At 36.2% G+C, this 22,905-nt stretch overlaps 5 protein-coding genes and 1 pseudogene across 7 annotated transcripts in view; 2 read left to right on the top strand and 4 right to left on the bottom strand.

Annotated features, from left to right (window-relative positions):
* The window catches only part of LOC116302115 (adenosine receptor A2b), a 29,108-nt gene that overhangs the window by 4,364 nt on the left and 1,839 nt on the right, over positions 1-22,905 (bottom strand). Inside the window, exons 2-3 of one of the 2 annotated variants that reach the window (XM_089034657.1) lie at positions 10,052-10,138; positions 7,034-7,153 (exon numbers count right to left, since the gene is read on the bottom strand). The gene's annotated coding sequence lies outside the window, so the exon portion shown is untranslated. The remainder of the gene's footprint in view (positions 1-7,033; positions 7,154-10,051; positions 10,139-22,905) is intronic. The other variant, XM_031711325.2, reaches the window with a different exon arrangement.
* On the bottom strand, positions 1,341-6,366 carry LOC116302111 (uncharacterized; annotated as a pseudogene).
* LOC116302114 (substance-K receptor-like) lies at positions 12,518-14,985 on the bottom strand. 2 transcript variants are annotated; one of them, XM_031711321.1, is made up of 2 exons: positions 14,762-14,985; positions 12,518-14,331 (listed from the first exon to the last, which is right to left on the bottom strand). In XM_031711321.1, exon 2 carries the CDS (start codon positions 14,246-14,248, stop codon positions 13,280-13,282), a length of 969 nt encoding a protein of 322 aa, XP_031567181.1. In that variant the 5' UTR covers positions 14,249-14,331; positions 14,762-14,985; the 3' UTR covers positions 12,518-13,279. The 2 variants fall into 2 exon arrangements, with proteins under 2 accessions (XP_031567181.1, XP_031567182.1); XM_031711322.2 differs by lacking the exon at positions 14,762-14,985 and adding an exon at positions 14,431-14,493.
* On the top strand, positions 15,476-16,373 carry LOC148909028 (uncharacterized). The gene has a single exon (XM_089033511.1). It carries the CDS (start codon positions 15,532-15,534, stop codon positions 16,204-16,206), a length of 675 nt encoding a protein of 224 aa, XP_088889637.1. The 5' UTR covers positions 15,476-15,531; the 3' UTR covers positions 16,207-16,373.
* Positions 18,568-19,655, bottom strand: LOC116302129 (uncharacterized). The gene has a single exon (XM_031711350.2). The coding sequence runs from the start codon at positions 19,653-19,655 to the stop codon at positions 18,732-18,734; it is 924 nt and encodes a 307-aa protein (XP_031567210.1). The 3' UTR covers positions 18,568-18,731.
* LOC148909027 (uncharacterized) lies at positions 20,777-21,751 on the top strand. Its single transcript, XM_089033998.1, has 2 exons — positions 20,777-21,190; positions 21,446-21,751. Exons 1-2 carry the CDS (start codon positions 20,777-20,779, stop codon positions 21,749-21,751), a joined length of 720 nt encoding a protein of 239 aa, XP_088890124.1.

Raw genomic sequence — 22,905 nt, 5'->3', positions numbered from 1 at the left:
AAAAATCTGAACTGCAGATAAATTTTTCTCCTAAAAAAAATTAGCCAGCTTTTCATACGCAAACAGAAATATTCAAACTCAATTTTATTATATACAATCAGAGTTCTACTTCTAACCTCAAAACCGTTTCCCTTAAGTTTCTTATGCTGAATATCACTTCATTGCCGATTATTCGAAGTCCGACTTCAATACGAGTAAAACAAATTTATTGAGAAAATACTTCGGCAAACTAGCGAAAGATCTTAAAGTGCAAATAAAACCAATTTTTCACCCTGTATTTTATTTTGAAATTATAAAATTTATAAATTTCTGATTATCATATGCTGCATTTTTTTTTTCAAATTCGGCTTTTAAAAATATTTCTGGGGGTCCTTCAAAAACTGAGTGCCAAAAAGTGTTACTTGATGATGTTTTCCCTTTTCAACCAGTTTCGTAGAAATGGCTTTTTATCTTTATTATATTTTTATGTATACGAGTCAACAGCGCCATTTGACAAAAGCAGCATTTGACCCACATGCAAAACGAAGTTAAGCAACCGAACTATATAAATGATTAAATAAATTATTTTTTGAATTGATAAAATTTTATGTTTTCAGAAATTTCCCTGAGGTTAAATTTGAAGAGGTCAAACTTTACAGCAAAATGACTCAGAATTTAAGCGATTTTGTTCGTTATTCATAAATTAACAAAATACGCCTTTTCTGTCATATTTGACATCACTTATCATGACCTTGTCAACTATGTCATGGACCAGTCTTTAGGTTTCCCATTTGAATATGTCATTAACAGAGATCAAGATTGTTTGTTCAATCTGTGCCATTCAATTGTATGTTATTTCAAAAATCCTACATAAAATAAACCGAATAACAATAATAATAATTTTAACTTGTTTATTGGTAGATTTCATTCTTTATTTATTAAATGAGAAAGGTATCGGTTTACTTGCATTTGATCTCAGAAACTTGTTCAAAGGTATCCGGATAGGTGTGATCGGTGCCTTATTCTCATTCAAAGTTTCTGCGAGTGACTTTGCGCTTTCGCAAAATACCTCAAACGCATAAACTTTTAATTTTTTTTCCCTTGCATTTTGCAAGTTTAATTTCGATAACCCATAGGAATATACCACAGCCAAGCCGGAAAAGTCTATATTCTGTTGTATTTGATACAACGGTTTACCATAAAACAAATTTTCCAGTTGTTAGTTGTGGCAATGTCATTAGCTTTTACAGGCTTTTTAAATGACAAGTAGTGCTAATATGATTTATTTCGTAAACACATTTAAAAAACTTTACAAATATTTTTTTTCAAAGAAAACTAAATTAATAATAAATACGACATTGAAAAAGATACGTCTACTATTTTTTTGAAAACATCAAGCGAGCCAGAGTTTTTAATATTTACTAGTGTCTTGTATAACTAAGATTGGCAGAAAAACGAACCTCCCTTTTCAAGGTCCTGGCGACGGGCCTGCAGCCTGTCTTGGAACAACAAAAGCGCAGTTACTTAATTCTAGCTCTAAAGGGGGGATACCCTGTCTTGGAACAACAAAAGTGTAACTACTAAGAGGATTTATATGCCGAGGAGGACCTTTCGAACATCGGAATAGCAGTCTAAAAAGGGCATTTCTAAAATCTCTCATTCTAAACAAATAGACTATTGGATTGATCAATGAGTTGGAACACTGGAAAGCATAGATTACAGAAAAACCTCTTGGGAGTACTTTCAACCTGTCGTAAAAAGTATAGGTCACTGGGTAAAAAATGCGCATTCCAATATACGGCACCCATGTTAGGGTAGATAGTAGGGTAACTATGAATAAAGTAATGGCCAGTTGACGTTCGCGCATGAGTTTTATTGTTCTTGATGATTGGTGGTTGTGATCTTGGTGAAGCTGATTTCGCAATCTTATCCTCAGGAATATGGCAGCGTATGAGATGATTATAATAGCAATAGACAGCGCCAAAAGAAACCAATAGATACCTACTGTTATATTGGACTTTGTTTTGGGAGTAAGATGGTAAAAGAGAGAGGTAAGAAGCGCTAACAACCACGTGATGATGAAGGCCAAAGTGTATGTACTAGGTGTTGCTGTTCGGTGACGAAAAGGAAAAAATGTTGCATAGAGTCGCTCAAGAGAGACAAGAACCAGTGAAAATAGAGACACCATTATTGCTATGAGAGAGGGAATAAACATGCCTTGGGTCTTGAAGTCTATTTCAAAATCAAAGAATGTTTCTCCCAATACACACCAAGAATAAGAAGTTAAAACAGCATCATACAATGCATCAGCCACTGCTAAGTTAATCAGGCAGTACACACTACGACGACGAAGATGTCTGTTGACAACCAAGGTTATGATAGTCAAAATATTGGACATGACGATAAGAACTCCGAGGACAACGAACGGAACTAGCCATATTAGAACTGTCTCAACGGTTGGCTTTGTGATTTGAAATAAATCTTCCGATATGTTTAGTCTACCCATAATCGTGTGTCCTGATGGTCCTGAATAAATCTGTATAATAATAATAATAATAATAAACTTTATTACTGTGTCATGTCGTTCTAGCTTATTTGAATAAACTAATTGGGGACACCTATCTAGAACCCTATAAAACCAATAAAAATCTTATCCCATGTTTCCAACCCTTAAAACAACCCCTATATGTATCGTTTTATAGTTTTTCTTTTTATAAGGCTGCTTCGATTATCGGCAAATCTACTTATCCTTTCAACTGCCCTTGTGATTACCTTGTGCAAACTGGAAAATGAAAGCGGGGTCATTAGAGATTAGTCTGTCAAGACATCACCATTCGCTAGATATCTGGTACAATGTTTGACTAAGGTTTTTTTTACCTAATGCATTTTCCTTTTACAGTCAAACCATAGACAATGAAACCACAGAACATCTCAATTGCACTTGACGCAACCTTGAAAAAAACTTGAAAAAAACTTGTGAAATAGAGAGCTTGAACCCACTTGATGTTGTCCCTTAGTGACCTGCTAAAAGCTTTGACCACCTAAAATAACTTCAAAGTTACTTGACTCAAGACAAACAAGCGCAATGACCGCACTTCACGAAGGCTTTTTTTTGAAATATTGTTTTGACCGCTTCCTTTACTATGTTTGTTTTTAATTTCCAGGAAAATATTGTACCTAGCTGGACGGGCGAAGAACGTTTAAAGCTAAAACTTTAATTCCGTAAAAAAAACATTTTCATTTAGAAAAATAAGAAAGCCGGAACGTGTTTAACAGGAACGTTAAGGCAATCAGTATAATGCAGACCTCAAGCTAAGATTTCAATTCGAAGGGAGGAAACGTTGTTCTTGAGAAAAATAAGAAGATAGCTAACAGGAAAGTTGAGAATGAAATGCATAGGGTAATAGCTACTTTAAGGCAAAACTTCAATTCCAAAAAAAAGACAAAGAAATGTCAAAACTTCAATTCGTAAAACAAAAATTCATTTAGGAAAGTGAACACACTTAACAGGAATGTGGGTAGAATGGTGCGCATACTTCAATATTTCATTTGAAAATAAAATTTGCTTCACAAGCGTGTCCATCTGTATTTTAACATCCACTTTAGGCGAAAACTTCAATTCCAAAAAGAGGTAAAGAAACGTTACAATAACTACTTCAAGCGAAAACTTCAATTCTAGAAAAAGAATTCAATTAGGAAAGTAAGAAACCCACTTAACAGAAATGTGGGTAGAATGTTGCGCATAGTTCAATATTTCATTTCTAAAATAAAGTGACAAGTGTGTCCATCTGTATTTGACATTTCCAGTTATTGGCCCAGCATACTGTAGTGTGTTAAAGTGATGTTATCGAGCTAAACAAAGTCAAGATCAGGAAACAACACATAACTGATAGAAAGGAGGGCATCATTATATGTCGACATTTCCAATCGCTCTGGGTTTTTTTCGATGCATTTGTTTTCAGTGATGACTATTTTTATCTTTGTTAAAGCAATAAGTTGGAAACATGAATTATGATTACCTTCAACACTTTCATTCATTAGGAAGGTTTGTAATTGCCACCACGTTGTTGCTATAGCGACCGCAAAACTAGTGAGCTGCAGTGAAGTCAAATTAAGCAAATGGTCGATAGCAGGAATAATATAATTCTCGTTCTTTCAAAAAAAAAAAAAAAAAAAAAAAAAAGGAAAGTGTTTACAAACATTATTTGTAAAAACGCACCCTTTGAATAAAATGCTTCTTGAAGACTTTCTTAAAATCATCCAAAGGAAAAAATCGAAAAAAAAAACACCAGCTGGTACGTTGATAAAAAAATTATGAAAGCTAGAAATAAAATATAATTAAAACATATCGTTGTCTGGTGCAAACTTGAAATAACATAGACATAACGGCACCATAAAATATTGCTCGTCAGATTAAACAGGAGCAGAGACTACTTCAAATTAGGTAATTTGCAATTCTGGGTTAAATTTATACGAAGACTTTTGTTTGTATTGTTGAGTAAACTGTCCATAACCATATTGATTTACTTTTTTAATTTGATCAAGCGACTCATACGGTTTTGCTTCGGGTGTGGGATAGCACGAGTCCAATCGGAACCCATGACACGACCGAAAAACTAGGATTATTTAAAAGTTTTTTTATTTACTTCGGCCACTCTGACGGAGGATAGAAAACCTAACAAATTCTAATTAGAAGTTGAATTATATTTCAAAGAGAAGATGATTTGGCAAGCAGAGTGCACGTGATAAATTACATGACTTTGACAGAATTGCGGGTTTGGGACAAATGGGATTTTTGAGTGAATGATTTATTTCCTTTATATTACAAGCAAGTTATTTACTTTGTCAAGCTGGGCGCCATGAACTCGCATTGAATTCTGAAGCATCAAAAGTTGAGTATAGGTTTATTTTGCAATTCGATGCAATTATGCTTCCAAATTTGAGAGAACGGATAGATCTGTTCATAGCATACATTCCTTCGACCCTTCAAATTCTGTGCCTTTGGCATGTGCACGTGAATTAAACCTAAAGTTTGGTTTCTTGGTTATCATATCGATCCGCGGAATTCTAAAATTTTTGAAAAAAGTTTTCTTTTGCGCAATCGAACACCGGCTGAAGCTAGTTGCAGAATTGAAAGTCTAGTTGACACCGGCTCTGCTGTGTGATGCTTGTGTCGCTTCGAGTTCTAATGAACGTCCATTTTCGCGTGAAATGTCCCCATTTTCAGGATGAACCCGGCTGTGATTAGAACATCTTGATATCAAACAAAAAAAAGCACTTCTAAAATCCCTCATCCTGAACAGGTAGACTATAGGGTTGATAAACGAATTGGAAGCCTGGATTAGAAAAACCATGCAATAATTCCTTGGAAGAACTGTTAGCCGTCCGTAAAAGGTGTACCGGGCTGGATTTAAAGCGCGGGCAAATAAAAATGGTAGCCATGTCAAAAGAGATAAGACTGTGACAATGAAGAGTGTCATTGCAAGATGCCTCTCTCTCATTTGATTTCCTAACACTCGTGCCTGTTGCTGGTGCGGCTGATGAAACTTATTTTGAGCTTTTACCTTTAAGAATATAGAAGCGTATGAAATAATCATGACAGTTAGCGATAACGCGAGAAGAAACCAGTAGAAAACTACTGGAAATGTTGTTTTTGTTCTGGGTGTCAAATGGTACATCAGGGACGTGAGCAACGCCAACGACCAAGTGATGATAAATGTAAAAGCATAGACTCTAGGTCTAGATGCACGATGACGAAAAGGAAAGAAGGTTGCGTACAAACGATCAATACAAACGACAACTAAAGACAACAGAGAACCCATAATTGTTAAGAGCGAGGGAATAAACATGCCTCGGTCTTGAAGTCCACTTCAAAATCAAAGAATGTTACTCCCAATACACACCAAGAATAAGAAGTTAAAACAGCACCATACAATGCATCAGCCACTGCTAAGTTAATCAGGCAGTACACACTACGACGGCGAAGATGTCTGTTGATTACAAACGTTATGATTGTCAAAATGTTTGATATGACGATAAGAACTCCGAGGACAACGAAAGGGACCATCCAGATTATAACTGTTTCTTCTGATGGTATCGCCAGGGAGAAAGAAGTTGTGCTGCTGTTTTCTTTCATGTTAGTCAGTTTTTTCCCCGGTCTGGTATTGAAGAAATTACGGGCAGGATACCATCCAAGTACCAGCTTTTGGCTAGAATAGTTTGGTAATGAAAAAGTACATTTATTGACTGACTTTTATATCAGTGAAGATGGAGACAAGGCAAATAAAGAACGAAACCATAAACATTGGGCATATTGCCAAGTCTTTGCCAAACAGCTGCATATTTGAAGAAAGTCCTGTTTGGTTGTTTGCATGTTTGAACAGTCAAGGTAAGTGTCTCCCAAAAGAAGTTTTTATCCATGATATAATCTACCCGGTACATAAAGAAATTAATCACGTGTCAAGCACCAGATGGAAGAATACAGAAGGGCTTCATGTCAGTCATTTTGTAGGGCAAAGAATAAATTTTCTCGCATGAGAATATAAAACTCACTTCATGCCACTGAAGACAATGCTATCGTTCCTGCCCTACAGCTTGGTCAACTTGAAGCCACATCAATTACAAAGCAAATCTTTGTCGTGTCCAAAATTAGAAATATATATATTTATCATAAAAATAATCGCAATAAATAGAATCTAAGACTAAAAAGGTTTTCCGGTTTCACCCAATGACGCATAAATATTTAATAAAATATAGTGCACCGTTTTTTAATAAATTTGAATCTTATTGTCTTTACCCCTTACGTTGTTGCTTAATTCAGCAGGGAGTAACCCTAAAACTATATTAAGTCTTTTTATGAATATATTTTTTTCCAAAATAGATTAAAAAAACATTCTGCTATGTTTGGATCATAATTTCTACGATGCGGAAGATCGTTGTAACAAGCGCGAATTAAGCTGGTGTTACGCGACAATTCAGAAGTATGCAAGAATGTAAATGTATGCAAAACAGGAACATACGGCCTAATTTAATTTTACGAACAGATTTGGATTACCTGTACCTCCACGTATCTCGTGAGCCTTTTTTCACCATTCAGTATAACATTCACGCCATCCTTTTGGGAATTTTTCTATAGCATCATGCATGAGACTGACCCTTTTCATAAAATCCGTACCTGAGGGCAAAACAATGAATAATATTAATATTCAAAAAAAATGACTGATATATCGTAAACAGCACGACCACTCAGATTGGTTAATCATTTATTAAATGTTTGTACAGCTGTATCCAAGAAGAATGAATTGTCCTTAGAGTAACTAACAATGCCCTCCAACCCACCTCCCCCCTCCCCTCCCCAACCCTTCAAAAATCCTAGGTCCGCAATTGAGATATAGCGATTAATGAAAGTTTATGTTCCAAGACTTATTTATAAAAGTCGGTTTAATGTGGTTTTTGCCTTTAACAAGCTTAGCAAAAGAAAACGATAAATATTCATATTTTGCTAAAAGAGAGATCAACTAATTGCTTTATCATTCCACGGATTCGTAGTTGCTTTTTTGTGTTTTCCCTAGTTGTTTTTTTTCTTTGAAAATTATCTAGATTTTGCTTCAAAAGATTAAAGCCATGGGCAAGTTCAGTTTAAATTGTTACCTTTAGGTGCACATGAGTATCATTCACTGCGCATGCTCAAAGCATTATTTGTACCTTTTTCGTTAGTCGTATGGTACTTTATGCATGGTAAAAACACGTGGATCACCAAATACATTAATTGATGGGGGGGGGGGGGGGGGATATTGTACCATATATGAAGTTCCTACCTTTCGGCAATAGTAAAGATAGTTATTTTTTGGCAGCGACTTAAAAAGCCTACTCGTACTGTAAACTCCAAACATAATCAATTAAGCAATAACAATTCGTATACATGTATCTAGTATGACATTTGGTATCTGACTTCTGGCTAAGACATATTAAAATGAAAAATAATAACCATTGAAAGAAAAAGAGAATGATAAAGAAAAGAAGAAAAAAGATCAAGGTAATGAAGAAAAATGGTAAAAATGTGATTTCATTTTCAGATGCAGCTTAATAGCTAAACGTCCTTAAAATTTGACTTTGAACAGACTTAAAATTCGTATAAGATATTCAACATAAAATATTCAACATCGAGATCGTTAATTACCTATCCGCATTGTTTGTATATCTATTCAAACAAACAGTTCAAGCTCTTAAATATTATTAATTTAACGGTTACTGATTGTGTAATTTCAAAAGTTCCCTGTATTTATACTAAGATCTGTTACACCTATAAAGGAATATTCAATATGAACAATATTTGTAATGTAATTTGTACTAAGCAAAATGGCTTATTTGATTGCGTTTGATCGTGGTACGAGATTGCACAGGAGGGAAACGATCAAAGCTAAGACCCAAACCACAGAATAGCTAACAGCATACATGGTAAGACTATAAAAGATCGGTGTCGGAAAGGACAGACAGTAGCAAACGCCCTTTCCATGTAAACGACAGCCAATGCTAAGACAGAAGCCATTAAGGAAAGTATTGCAACAATGTTCAGACCGAGAAAAACATTGAAGTCCAGGGCTGAGTTAAGGCCCTGTTACACGTTGCTATCTTTAGGTGAAACTTGTGTGCAACAGCGTTGCGAGACAAGTTTCAGAAGCAATTGCACCGTGTAACACACCAGCTTTGTGTAACTTCCGCGAGAAAGTTTCACGAAAAGTAGAACTTCTTTCTACTTCTGTAACCGAAACTTGTGTCGCGAACAAGTTTCAGGACGAAATTGCGCAGCATAACACCCCTGTGAAACTTGTCTCGCAATGCCGTTGCACACAAGTTGCACCTAAAAGTTTCAACGTGCAACAGGGCCTTTAGAAAGATATCGTGAGAAATGTCAGAACCGAATCCTCCGTAAATCATACCGGCTGCAGCCAAGTTAATCAGGCAGTACACACTACGACGGCGGAGATGACTGTTCATGGCAGATGTTAAAATTGTAGCAAGATTCAAAACCACGATCAGGATACCAACAATAACGAAACCTATTATCCACTGTGAATGAAACATAAGTAGACAAATCTCTTGTTAAAGCTTGATTTGCGTTCGTCATTTTCATGTATGATTTGCGTTCGTCGGAGACAAGAAATCGTCATCAGTAACTTTAAGAACCGAGCAAATTTTAAAAGGAACAGGCTAATGACGGAGGATACAGAATTTCCAATTGGTTTAGCCAAGTAAACCAATAAGGACGATTAATTTACCTTGCCTAACCAATCAAATCCTCAATAAATTACAAGTTATAAGGTATTGAAATATGATACATTCAAATTCCAAACCAATGGAGCTGATTGGCTGAATATTTACTGTAATTAAAAGAAGGGCCATGGCATCGTTTCATCTTATTTTATTTATTTATTTGGCTTGTCTCTATGGTTGTCTATCTGATGACATGCATGATAATACGTCCGTCAGCCAATCAGTTATAAGTGTGATTAAATCTCAGTTCTAATTGGTATAAAATACTATAATAATTTTGAAATGAGGAATATTCTCACGGAAGTAATTCTTATTAGACCAGTTGAGGATGCGTGGGCTCTGTCCAATTTAAATCATTTCCCGGATAACTTAAAAGTTGATTATATTTTCAATACCTAATTCACTTTTAATTATGGTAAAGAATGACACAAATGCTAAAAGTGTTGCGTCATTTGTAGGAATGTAAGTCTATTTAATTCAAAAGATAAAACTCGATAACGTTTTTACATAGTTAGTAGTTTGTATTTTATTTTAAATTATAGCTGCGCAATTCAGTTTATAACTGCCAAATAACATATAAATAAATATCGACCAATCTGCTAAAAACTTATATTTTACAGCCATACTTCCAAGGCTCTTCCGCGAGGCTTGCTCCACACGCACTATCACTTCATTCTCTAAATATAACACACCACACTGAGCTCACAAGTTTATTTTTACAGAGGGAGGAAAACCGGAAAACCCGGAGAAGAGCCTTAGGGCAAGGGAGAGAACAACACATCAAACAAACGCAACTCACATATGCGGATCAGCTGAGACTGGAATGTCAGACCTCGGGCACGAACTGCACAGTGGTAACAGACAACGCCGTAGCAGCGCATTCATCCTAAGAATAAGGAAATTATAATTGTTAGTACCTGGAAATTCAAATATTTAACAATGAACTCGGAGTAAAACGAACTTGGCAAAGTGGGCAGAAATTCATGCAATTCCCATACGCAGTTAAGCCAAGCTTCGGAAATACGATCCCGAGCTTGCATTCATGAGAGACGACGACAGATTAGTGACACCCATATAAGCAGTTTTTGCATAAACCCCAAAAGACAATTTGACGTCACTTCAATTACACTCTGTATATCTGGCCGAAATTGATGTCACAAGCAGTAGTAAGAATTCCATCTTAGGTATTAGTAAGTCTTAGTCTGTGATTTATATCTATTGGTATAAATCTGATTAAAAATTAAAGAGAGAAAGTGTGTAAATATGATCGAGACAACAGTCGCGACATAGAACTTTTTTGATATATAGTAGTTTTCGTATGACTGTGAAAAGCTCACGGCACAAACACGGACGTGACACAGCAAAGGAATATGCCAGACCAAATAACATTGCTCGAAAATTTACTCCCCATCCAATCAAATGCCCGGAACACGGCATGAACACGGCACGTACTCGGCGTCACGCCCTGGTCACGGCACTGCCAGACCAATCAAATAGCGCAAGAAAAAACTCAGTCAATTAAAATTCTAGAGAACATTAGTTTCACGGCACGGCACGCTTACGTCACTGAGCTTTTTACAGTCATACGAAAACTGCTGTAGCGAAGGCGGTGCAAAATGGTCTGCCTTATATGGTGTTGTTTTGAAGCTAGACCATAATGCATCCTGTTTAACGTACTAAGAAAAGGTGTATGGGGATCGGGCAATACATTTCCGTCGATCAAATAAATTGTTAGAGCTCGCCCACATAAGGGATTTGAGTTATTTTGTGGCAACTTTTAATATTGAACGCTGGATATTTATTGAAAGCAAATTTGTAAGAACCTTTTACGTGGTCACGAGTAAAAGGGTGATGCTTTTAAAATACAGTAATCCAGAACGAGTGCAGTGTTGTATATTAAATGACCCCATATGTTACGTCATTAACATATTGGAAATATAAACCTTCGTATCTCAAAGACCCGACATTCAAATGACGAATTATTTTCACAATCAACTGTTCACTATCTAAAGAATCAATTCTGAAAATATTGTGCAAAGGCTTATAAGCACTTTAACAATGACGTGACCGCTGTCTCAAAAGACTGCAGGCACGTAATTTGTGATCAGCGAGGGTAAAGACGAAACGGTAGTGATCTATAGACCTAATGACAGTTCTTTCTACTCTCTTCCACTGAGTATTTCACAGTAACAACAGGAGATCTAATACCTTGCACTTCGCACAGGAAGTCTAGACTCGAAACGAGTGCGTAGTAAAGAAAAGTGGTTATAGAACAAAGTATTTTCTATTGAACCTTCTTCCCTCTTTAAGTGCAAACAGTTTTACCCTTGTTGGTTTAATGAAATTCTCTTCTATTTATGCAGAACCACAAAGATTTCAGTGGAGGCAGATGTCTTTTTTTCCCCTCAGTTGCCGGATTGAATTAAACTTTAAAATTCTACCTTTCTCACCCTACCAACTTACTCCCTTCTATTTTTAGCTTTACTCGTTAAAAAGATTTATATGGATTACCACTGCTCACCTAGGATTCACGCTTTAAAAAGCGGTTGAAACCTAACACTCGCTTCGCTCAAGTGATAATGCGTATCGGTTGACTACATACAAAAACGATCAGTAACGTTTCTCACGTTTCGAAATCCGGTCCATCATGCACTCAACTAAGTACATTAAAATGTGTTCGGACCAGTGGGATAATTGACATTAAAATTTATCCAGTGGACTAATCGACTTTTTTCCCTTCGGTCATATATATCTATTTTTTGTCGAAGAGTAATTACGGCGTTAGCTGGGGTGTCCGGTGCACCGTAGGACGCCCTCCACCCCTCCCCCCCTTTCCCGTCCCCCTGGATACGCCCCTGACCCGTTTAAACCTTCAAATTTTCAATTTTATCGATACATCTATATTTCAAAAAACTTTATCGGTCAGAGAACTGAAAAATAAGATGTAAGAGACTGATTGGCACGCTGCAAACTGTAATGTACTCAGACTCGTAGCTCCATTTTGATTGGAATATGGAGCATGGCCTTTGAGTAACAAATATGATTTTTCGTATTTTAGACAGAAAACATTAAGGCACAAAAAATATGTTTATTTCCCATGCCGCAAAAGCAGATTAATATTATCAGTTCAGCTGACATTGAATGCTATTTCGTCTGCTTCACGCCATGTGTCATTCCCCTTAGTATTATTTCCATTTGGATAGGAAAACATTTCGCCTCAAGTAAAATGGCCCATTTCCTTTACTTTCAATCTTTTAATGCACTATTTACTATTCAGTAAGAGCAAATATGCTCTCTTGGTAAGAGATAACCTTTCTTTAAAAAAGGGTGCTTGGTATCTAAGCACAGATAATAAGCTTAACTAAGATCAACCTAGACAACAAGTGAACTAATAAATCTAAAAATACCAATGTTTTGATGATGCTCTCTGAGAAGAAAGGAAATAGTTTCTTAATTCGCACAGTCCTTATACATCATCCTCATGACAGCATAGCATCACATAAACTGTTCAAAACACATGGAAATCCTATAAGATTTATGGAAACAAGGCTTTTAAAATACCTACTAAATGGGACATTAGAAAAACAAAAGAAATGGCTGAGACAATAAAGCTGTTTCACAAGAAAAACAGACGCTAAAGAAGAAATTTAATATTGATGTTCTCATGACTTCATTCTCAAGTTCAATGTAAATCTTAGAGTGTTTATTTACTGAGCAGACAGTTTTTAATAACTACAAAAGGGGAACTGTTTGTTTATTCTTTGGAGAGTGTGGCTGGAGAATTCTTTTAATTTCCAGTTAAAGAATCGTTGTCTGACGCTGTATTGCAGTTTTCGGAAGATAATTCGTGACCCTCAATCAAAATATAAAGAAATCATAAATAGAAAAGTGTTTCTCAGTATGACGTTCAAAACATAAGTGCAGCCCTAGAAAAGCACTATTTTCGGCCTTATAAGACAAAAAAAGTGGGCCGGAAAAAAATATCGAGGGTACTTAGAAAACCTATGATATTTATCTGTCCAAGCTGCTAGCATCTGTTTACTCTTTCAGACACAATGGCGAGTGCTATAGCAGGTTCATGATGAAGAGCATCTTCAGGAAAACCAACCGCACGAACACTTGAGCATTTAGTCAACAATTGGAAAAAAGCTTTGCGAAAATCCTTCAGTCTCAAGACATAGAGCATTGGGTTGACTAAAGAGTTGACTGGCTGTATCCAAGCGAACAGGAACCGAACGTTAAAAGGAAGATCGTGGTATATCCTCTGAGGAAGAATGTACATGATGATGTATGGCAGCCATGTCAATAGGGATATGACTGTGACGATGAATAAGGTCTTGGCCAATTCTCGTTCGCGTCTTTGTATTCTATGTATGTCTGCTTGCAGGTGATTATGCTGATGCACAAGTTGGTCTTGACGTTTTACCTTGACGAAGATTGACGCGTAGGAAACAATGATGATGATGAGAGAGATCAGGAAAATGATGCAGATATTGGTCATGACTTCACGAGGGACGTATTTATAAAAGTACACCGGCAGAGGTGATATCCAGGTTATGAAAAAGAGAAAAATGTATGTCCTTAGACGTATTATTCGATGCCTGAAAGGAAAGAACGTTGCGTAAACACGTTCAAGAGAAACAAGAACCAAAGAGAGAAGACAAGTAAACAACACATGCGCCGTACCAGCCACCAAAATAGTTCCAAATACAAGATCTAAATCTAAGTTGTAGCCTAAAAAAAAGAATCCAATAAAACATATTTGATAAGCTGTTGCAAAGCCCCCGTAAGTCATGTCGGCCACTGCTAAGTTAATCAGGCAGTACACACTATGACGACGAAGATGTCTGTTAATGACGAAGGTAGTTATAGAGGCAAGATTCGAAGTGATGATAAGAAAACCAAGAATAGCGTACAGGATAATCCAGAAAATAGCATTTTCCTTTGTAAAATCGGCCTCATAGAAGTAGTTGCTTGCATTTTTGCTACCAGTCATTGTCAGTCAGATTCAGTAAGGCCCTGATAGTCTAGTGTTATTTCTCTTCTTTGGTAAGTCCCTTGTTTAGAATTTTGGTAGCTCTGTAAAAACGAAAATGAAATAAATAATACTCGTCAATTGTCTCACGACTGAGGGTAATGTGTAGGAGGAGCGGGACTTTTCGACTGCAAATTGCTAACCTTTATCTATCCTTTATTAGGCGATGGTGTAGACTGAATGGTAAAATGGGTTGTAATTAGCAGTCAGGCATTCCAAATTCTGTGAAGTAATTGCTGACAAAAATCTTGTATAAGATATTAACAGAAATATTATTCATTTTCAATCAACTTTCTATTTCTTATCGTGGTGAAAGTCAAATTAAAAAAAAATATTACGATATTAAACACAATACCTTAAACATAAAACTCATCGATAGTTTTTCAGAACGCTATAAACCATTTTTTCTTCGTAGCACCCTTTCAAGTAATCCTTATGACAGTTGTAAATTTTCATAGAAGCAGAAAGTCTTACCTGTAATCTAATCTTCACCAAAGAATTCTGCTTGCTACCTGATTAGTCCCAGTTTATGGAAAGTGCGACGCAGTCTGGTTCTTGGCATTAATCAGTCTCCTATAGCGTGGGTACTTGTGGAGTCGTAGTTCCACAGAATGCTATATGAATCTATTTAAAGTCGCATGAACGTAATTCGTTGGTTCAGCATCTGTTGGCAGTGTGTTATCATAAGGTGTACTACACCACGGAAGTGCCAGTTCGAAGGGATTAATGGCACATTTCTGCTTTAGCTAATCAAAGCGGTACAAACCTATGCAAATAGCGTACACAAGGTTTTTACTTTTTTGTCATAATCATTGACGTTATGTGGCTTCAAATTTCCACTATTTATATTAAAGAAAAGTAAAATGTTTTATCGACAAAACAGTTCATCAATTCAATGTCATGAATGATTTTGGTAACTAATGTGGCCTTGTTTTGAATAGTTAGTCCATCGCTTTTTTCCCTCGTATTTTGATCCCCAATGACATCTAACGCTTGCTTCAACTTCCCTATCACCCGTATAGATCCAGTTTCAAAAACATTGATGGACCGGCAGACTGGGTCAAGTGCGCACCTCTTGAAAGAAATTCAACCCCAGCCAAAGGAAGTGTTGCTTTATTTTTTATCGTTTTTTTAATAATAATAATAATAATAATAATAATAATAATAATAATAATAATAAAGAAGGCTGCTTTGCATGGCTTAACAAGTGGGTAAGCGCTCCTACCCATTGTGTTGCAGGCATTATGGAATTGTACGAACAGCTAACCCCAACGAGAGTCTACTCCGCCTACAAGACGGGAACAACAGACAAGAATAATGTCACATGCAGAATGTGCAGCGAGGGTTCCGAATGTCTGGCACATGTACTGGCTGGATGTCCGTCTCTTGCACAGTCCAAGTACCTGGATAGACACAACGCTGCTTTGAAAGTGTTTTTCTTTGAGATGCTAAGAGATCTCAAACTGGCTGATAGTACACCCCCATGGTTTTCTGATGTCAAACCCAAACCACTCTACAAATCAACTGACGCTGAAGCATACTGGGATGTACCTGTATATGCTGACCACATGTATGTACGATCTAACCGTGTGGACGCGCGTTTCATCGACCACAATAACAAGAAAGTACTCATGGTGGAAATGAGCTGTCCGTGGGTTAACAACCGAGAAAAGAAAGACAAAGAGAAGACGAAGAAGTATGGAGCACTTAGACTTGAGCTCACAAAACAACACCCAGGATACACGATCTTGCAAGTGAACCTCATTTTGGACGCTCTTGGAGGATGGTCTAAAGAGATGGAGCCTGAGATGAAGAATATCTTTGGAGCAAGATACAAAGATGTATTACTCAGAATGCAGAAAGCGGTATTAAGCTGCACAGTGAACATTGCAAGAACATTCAAATTAATCACATCTTAAGGACATTTCAAACATTCCAAGTATTTAAACTGCATCTTAAGAACATTAATAATTGGTTTTAAGTGATTGTATATATTATTAATCCTGTCATGCTGGTAGGTTACGAAATTACGCCCTATCTAGCTTACCTAATTAGCATTCAAACGTGTTTACTGCTGATAATAATAATAATAATAATAATAATAATAATAATAAATAATTTATTAATTTTTATTGCGCTTTTTAGCATATGATGATAAAAAAAGCGCATTACAACAATAAATATACATTATACAAATATATAATATATACAATAAAATTCAGAAATGAAAATACATTACATAGTTCATTCTAGAAAAACAAATCGGTCACATAGGAAGTACTTTTTCAGTAAAACAGCTGCTCGAGTAATATGCTTTAGTAAAGCTATAGAGATTTAATCGGTTGATAATGATCATTATCATCAGACATTCGTAGGTACAATCACTGGCATCATTATCGGCGTATATATGATGTATATAGATACAAATAACAGTAACAGCAGGAATACGAGGCAATACTATGTGGTATATTATAGTAGAATTATGCCAAGCCTGAACGTTCAGAATAATTGTCTTGTCAAACTCTTTGTTTGGCATATGCCCTTTGCCAAAAAGGCGACCGCAAATTTCAATGAGTCTTAATAATTGAAATGAGTGAGAAAGGAGCTCCTTTACTTTAGCCTTTCTACGAAGATTTACCGATTTATTATGTCAGGTGTTACATCGGTAGAGAAAACTTTAATTGAAAAATGATTAAAAAAATACAGACGTTTGTATGTCTGGAGGTATAGCGTATACCCCAGACATAGATAGACATAAACGTCGGTAAATTTATCATTTTTCAACTAAAGGAGGATTTTGTAGGATTACTAAAGTAAATGTACTCTTTCTAGTGCTGTTATTGGTCTTTTAATTTAACTCATTTCAAGTTTCGGCCGCCATTTTTGCAAAGGATCTAATCTTTTACGCTATTGTTGTTCTTTTTTTGCAACTATTTCTACAGTTATCTTTTTTACTTTCATTTGACTTGATAATGGTGTTAAGCTAACGATGAAACGTCAAAGTGTTTTCAAAACGTTTATCACTTTATTTTATATTTTATATTACACCTACTTGCAAGAAGGTTGTCATACAAGAATAGAACATTTGTAATTTAGTAAATTCAGTGATTTAGTTATAATTTTATCGATTAGGAATAAATTATCATTGACGTCAGGCTCGAATTCATCAGTAAGAAAAAGATAATTTTGGACGACATGATGTAACCGGCAGGCAGATGAAGAATTATTTTAAAGTTAAAACGAAAATGAATAAATAAAAAATAAGATCAGTATTTGTTTTTGTACGTTACTGCTCGTGTAACATTGTGGCTATCATGCAGTAAACAGATAGGTTGACATAATAACAATACTAAAAGGATTTCCCTTTAGACTAGGAAAACTCACACTAAAACTACGCCGATTCTAGCGCTGCCTGGCATTTCTGATCTGTTACTATGATCTGATTGGGTGACCCAAGTCTGACGTCAGTGATACTTATTCATAATCGGTAAATTTACTAAATCACTACTTCACTACATTACAAATGTTCTATTCTTGCATGACAACCTTCTTGCAAGTAGGTATTATGTAATATTTTTACGTTTTTAATATATGGCAAACTGTACACTTATACATTATTTGTTTGGAATTTGAAGAACGAATACCACTCGTGCGCTGCACTGATTGGCTCGCTATTAATGATCAGAACAAACTTAGACATTGCTGCGCCAAGTTATCTATTTTGTAGAGGAACAGACACCCTGGGCGTATTCTAATTCTCGTACGCATGTTCTGCGCAGGTTTCTTTGTTTAAATCTCTAACAGTATTTTTGAATTTTGGTTGACCTTGGACCAAATATTATAATTTTTCAGTCTTGAAAGTCTTCTTGACTTTTTAAAAGTGCGATTTTCAAGTGTTGACGTTAAAAGACTAGATTATTTTTATCAATATCAAATTAAAGTCGTCATTATCTACGTCATAACAATTGCAACTGATCGCGAAAGTGCAACCCTTGTTCGTCATCATCCGATTATAATCTTCACGAATATTGCTTTTCCATCGTTGTCCGAAATAATCCCATGGTAGAAAATCAGTTCATAACCATAGTAATTTCAATGGGTTATAAGCAATGTTCCAGCCTTTCCAGACTACTATAGCGATTGTATCTGTGAAATTTCGATTTCAGGGCGGGGAATTGGAATTACCTTACTGACTTGAAAGTCCATGGAAAGATAGTAGTAAATATGACGGCAAGGAAAAGAGGCACTCAAGCATATTGTAACCGAACGGAAACGTACTGGACAGCGGAAATGTTCAAACACTACATAAGATCTTTTATAATAATAATCGCAAAAAAGTCAAGATGCATGGCAGCTTAACGATGAAGGCACTGTCGTACTTTTCCATGGAAAGAAGCGAAAAACTATAAAACTTCAAATTGCTACCTTCGTAAAACTAGGACCATTAAATGATCTCGTTGCGGTGTACAACTGGATATGCGTTCACTCTACTAGTACAGGAACATCTGAATACTACTTGAAACAAGGCTTTTCTGAAATCTCTCATCCTGAAGAGATATACAATTGGGTTGACCACTGAGTTCATTCTTTGAAATATATACATGAGGGAGTAGACATTTGGGTGCGTAAGCAACAAAGTATCTTGGTTCATGTGAAGATACGAGAATCGATAGGCAACATAAGGCATACAAGTGATAATAGACAACGCAGTAGCAATGAATAGTGTTTTTGCTAACTTTTTCTCCTGGATTTGCCTTCTTTGAGAAAAAGATGTCTGGTTTTGGAATTCTTGTGGACTGTTTTTCTTCAATTTGATGAAAATAGCGGCATACGAAGAAAAAATGATAATGACTGATAGAGTCACAACGAAATAAAATAATATCAAGGCAGACGGGTTTGATAAAACCTTAAAAACCCAAGTAGCAATGATAGCTATCACCCAACTGACAACAAATACGCCAATGTATACTCTTTGTCTTATCACACGATGTCGAAATGGAAAGAAAAAAGCACAAACTCGCTCTAGTGACACGATCGCTAAAGAAAGTGCAGAAGCCAAAAAGGTGCACGCTATACATAAGAAAACAAAGATGGAAAACGTTGGATCCATGTCTAGATTCATTGAGATAAAGCCATAGACGCAGAAGCCATAGACAGCCCCTGTAATACCGTACAGTAAGTCGGCAATGGTTAAGTTGATCAGGCAATAAACGCTACGACGTCGAAGGTATCTGTTGGACACGAAAGTAAGAATGGTGGCAAGGTTTAGAGCAACGATGAGAAAACTCATCAGGGTAAAACTGGCCAACCAAAATATGGCTTTCTCTTTGGATATAAATTCGAGTTTGTATTTGCTCGGATCATACATGGTTTCTTCATACGAAGTCAGGGGTGTTTACTTGAAAGTTGAAACTGAGTTGAAAGCTTAACATTGCTTTGTGGCTGCAGAATAGATTTACCTTCTACAGTAATGATATGTGTAGATCCATAGGAACTTGGATAATGATAAAAAAGAGAGAAAAAAGGATGAAAGAAAGACTGTTCTTGACACTCGCGTGGCAGAAACCGAGCGAAAGTTTTGGAACAACAGTTAAGTTATTAAGTATACTGATGTCACCTGGTATAAAGAGCTTAGATAAAACTTAATTTGAACTGAGCCATATCCTCTTTTTGAAAAAGTAATAAGAAAACTTTATTTATTATTAATTTAAAACACCATGAAGTATTTCTAATCCAGACTTTAACCTTTTCAAATCAAAATTGAATTAGAATAAATAAATAAACAAAGAATTTCAACAATAAAAAAGGCCCAAGATTTAATTAATATGAATGAGACTTTGATCATGATAAATTAAAAACTGTCCAAAAAATAAATATTAAGTAATGACAGCTTAATTAATATGACAAAGTTTTGAACTATGATGAATTAAAAACTACCAAAAAAAAAAAAATCTTATAACAGTTTGGTAAATTTAGAAATGAATCAATCAACAGGGACCACAGTTTTGAAAAAAGTACGATCCAAGCACGATGGTATATGTAGTGTGCTTCTTATGTGTTTACTGTGGGGGTGAGGGTGGGTAGGTTAATAAAATAGCACTGAAAGTATTCGTTTGACTACTTCTCAGATTTTCTCATGGATGAGTGAGTGGAACAAAATGTCAACTGATCCACAAAATATTTGCCTAAAATATAGCCTATTTGTTAAGGGAGGAGGACTGGGTCGAGTTATGAAGGAGTGAACACGTTTTTTTGGAGCTCCAGCAGCATAAAGCTGTAAATTGATTGTGTACTATTACAAAAAATATGCAATCCACTTTATTCCCTAAAAGAAAGGTCAGGGGCAGTATAAGCTCAACAAGTTCAACTGAAACAACTGCGTCGCCAGAGTTGAAGAGGCAAAAAGAGCAGGAACAGGACTCGAGTGACGAGCAAACAGGAGACGCCAGTGCAGCAGTTGCAACGGACGAGGTTATCTCTGCTTTGGATATGGCTCAAACGTTTGCTTCTAAGATGGATATGATAATTTCAAAATTAGAAAAACTTGAAACCATTACGACCCAGATCCAAAGTTTGCAGGATTCTGTAAGTCTGATTAACGTTACAATATCTCAGATGCAGAATGAAATCAGTGGTCTCAAAATTGAGTTTGGTCAAAGTGCCAAAACTACAAGTGAGCTAGAGAAGAGTGTACAGTTCTTAGGCAGCTCTTTAGAAGCGGAGACAAGACGTAATGAAAGAAGCAATGATTCTTGTAAGGAAGAAATAAATAAGCTTGAAAAACAGTTGTTAGATTATGAGACGTACAACCGCCGAGAAAATCTTCGTTTTTACGGCATCCCAGAAGAAGACCATGAGGATACGAAAGGGGTTCTTTACGAATTCTTTGGTTCACAGTTAGCAGTGGCGTATCCAGGACTTTAAGGGGGGGGGGGGGGGGGAGGGGGTTCATTTTTGCAAATCTCGGCACAACAATAACGTTCTCTTGCATCATCATTTTTCCCATGAGGCACATCACTGGCCTAGGGGCGCTCCTGATAAGGATAACCTATCTAACCTATATAACCTATTTAAAAAATATAAAAAATCCAAGGTACCAGCCGGGGGGGATGGCTCATTTGCACTCAATGAACCCCCCAAATCCGTCACAGGTTAGAGATGAAAGATGCTTATTCAGTAGAATTTCAAAGAGTTCACCGTGTTGGAAGAAAAGTTCCTGGAAAACCGAGGCTTATTATTGCACGCTTTCTTCGTTTCCCCGAAAGAGAATTCGTCTTTTCAAAACGTTCCCTTCTTGATAAGAAAGATGGCTTTGGAATTGGAGTTGATCTCCCAAGAAAAGTTTTGGAAATGTGGAAACCGCTTATTCCAAAAAAGTTAGAAGCAAGAAGAAATGGCCAGAGAGCAGCATTCAGCAGGACTGAACCTTACAAGCTTGTCAATGATGGAAAAATAGTTGAATAATAGATAAGTATTACCGTAAATACTTTTGTGGTTTCAGCTTGCTTTTAGCTGCATTTCGATGATAAATTTAAATCCGTTTAGGCGGTATAAGATTTAATTGAATATATAATCTTTTGAGCTTAAAGTAAATTTAAAAGTTTTGTATTAGAGTTCTTTCTGTTCTTTCGAATCCTTTGTTTTTCGCATGTGAAATACAAAGGGCAAAATTTCGCATTTATGTAATTTAATTAATTAATTAATTAATTAACTTTGTTTATAGAGGATAACACTTGACAGTAATTCAACTGATAAACTTGTGGTCCTCTGTTAACGTCTCTAGTTAATTAGGGTCGGGACCGCCACACTTAGTATTGTATTTGTATGCATGTCGAATTTGTACAAACTAGGAAAATATCTTTATTGATGATGAACTTACTGAAAACATTAACCAAATATGTGATAGTTTATGAATCCGACCCAAATGAGCTATTAAAGATTTCTCAGTTAAATGAATGAGACGTCGTCTTCTATTTCTAAGGGCCATCACTAAGTTAGTAACTGCACACAGTCTATAACGCCTAAGTCGAAAACGACTGGACACGCATCGATATATCTTGAGATCATGTATTCTATGTTCAACCCGCACTCGATAACAAGACAGTAGCTGGTTGTATATTTGCATCGCTGCATTGAGTCTTCTCCCATCTCGCCTAGAAAATGGTACAAGAAGTGGGTGAAGACAAAGAGAGCATTTATATCCAATTTGAGGCATCATGTGGGAACTGGCAGAATCCGTCAGGTGTCCCATGAATCCTGCTTGACCATACCTGAAAACCCCATCACAATCTATTATCACCTGCCAGTTTATGAAATGGAATCAACGATCTCTCCTATAGTACATTCGCTGTAAGTTTCCTTGTGGCCTATTAATGCAAATGGGAGTGGCATCCATTATCCCAACAACATTTGGGAAGTCAGGAAAGGTATTGCGCAGACTGTTCCAAGATTGTTGAGTATTCCATCTCACATAAAGCCTCTCATAATGCAATAGAACTATCAAAAAGAACGGTGTGTATAGTCTCTGCTACAGTGGCCTCACTTACACCAAACATGATTCCTAGAGAAGAAAATGTCAGATATGAACGAAGCCAAATGAATAGCATCAAAATCCGATC

The sequence above is a fragment of the Actinia tenebrosa genome, unplaced genomic scaffold (assembly GCF_029948245.1).
Source record: "Actinia tenebrosa isolate PJP-AT-01 unplaced genomic scaffold, QUT_ActTen_1.0 PGA_scaffold2__45_contigs__length_23673736, whole genome shotgun sequence".
NCBI lineage: Eukaryota > Metazoa > Cnidaria > Anthozoa > Actiniaria > Actiniidae > Actinia > Actinia tenebrosa.
This window is presented reverse-complemented; position numbering and strand designations above follow the sequence as displayed.

Bases quoted from the DNA above. Each gene is read 5' to 3' on its own strand.
- LOC116302114 (XM_031711321.1), bottom strand. From the start codon at position 14,248: ATGACTGGTAGCAAAAATGCAAGCAACTACTTCTATGAGGCCGATTTT.
- LOC148909028 (XM_089033511.1), top strand. From the start codon at position 15,532: ATGGAATTGTACGAACAGCTAACCCCAACGAGAGTCTACTCCGCCTAC.
- LOC116302129 (XM_031711350.2), bottom strand. From the start codon at position 19,655: ATGTATGATCCGAGCAAATACAAACTCGAATTTATATCCAAAGAGAAA.
- LOC148909027 (XM_089033998.1), top strand. From the start codon at position 20,777: ATGGCTCAAACGTTTGCTTCTAAGATGGATATGATAATTTCAAAATTA. The intron at 21,191-21,445 runs GTGGCGTATCCA...CACAGGTTAGAG, and splicing joins TCTTTGGTTCACAGTTAGCA to ATGAAAGATGCTTATTCAGT.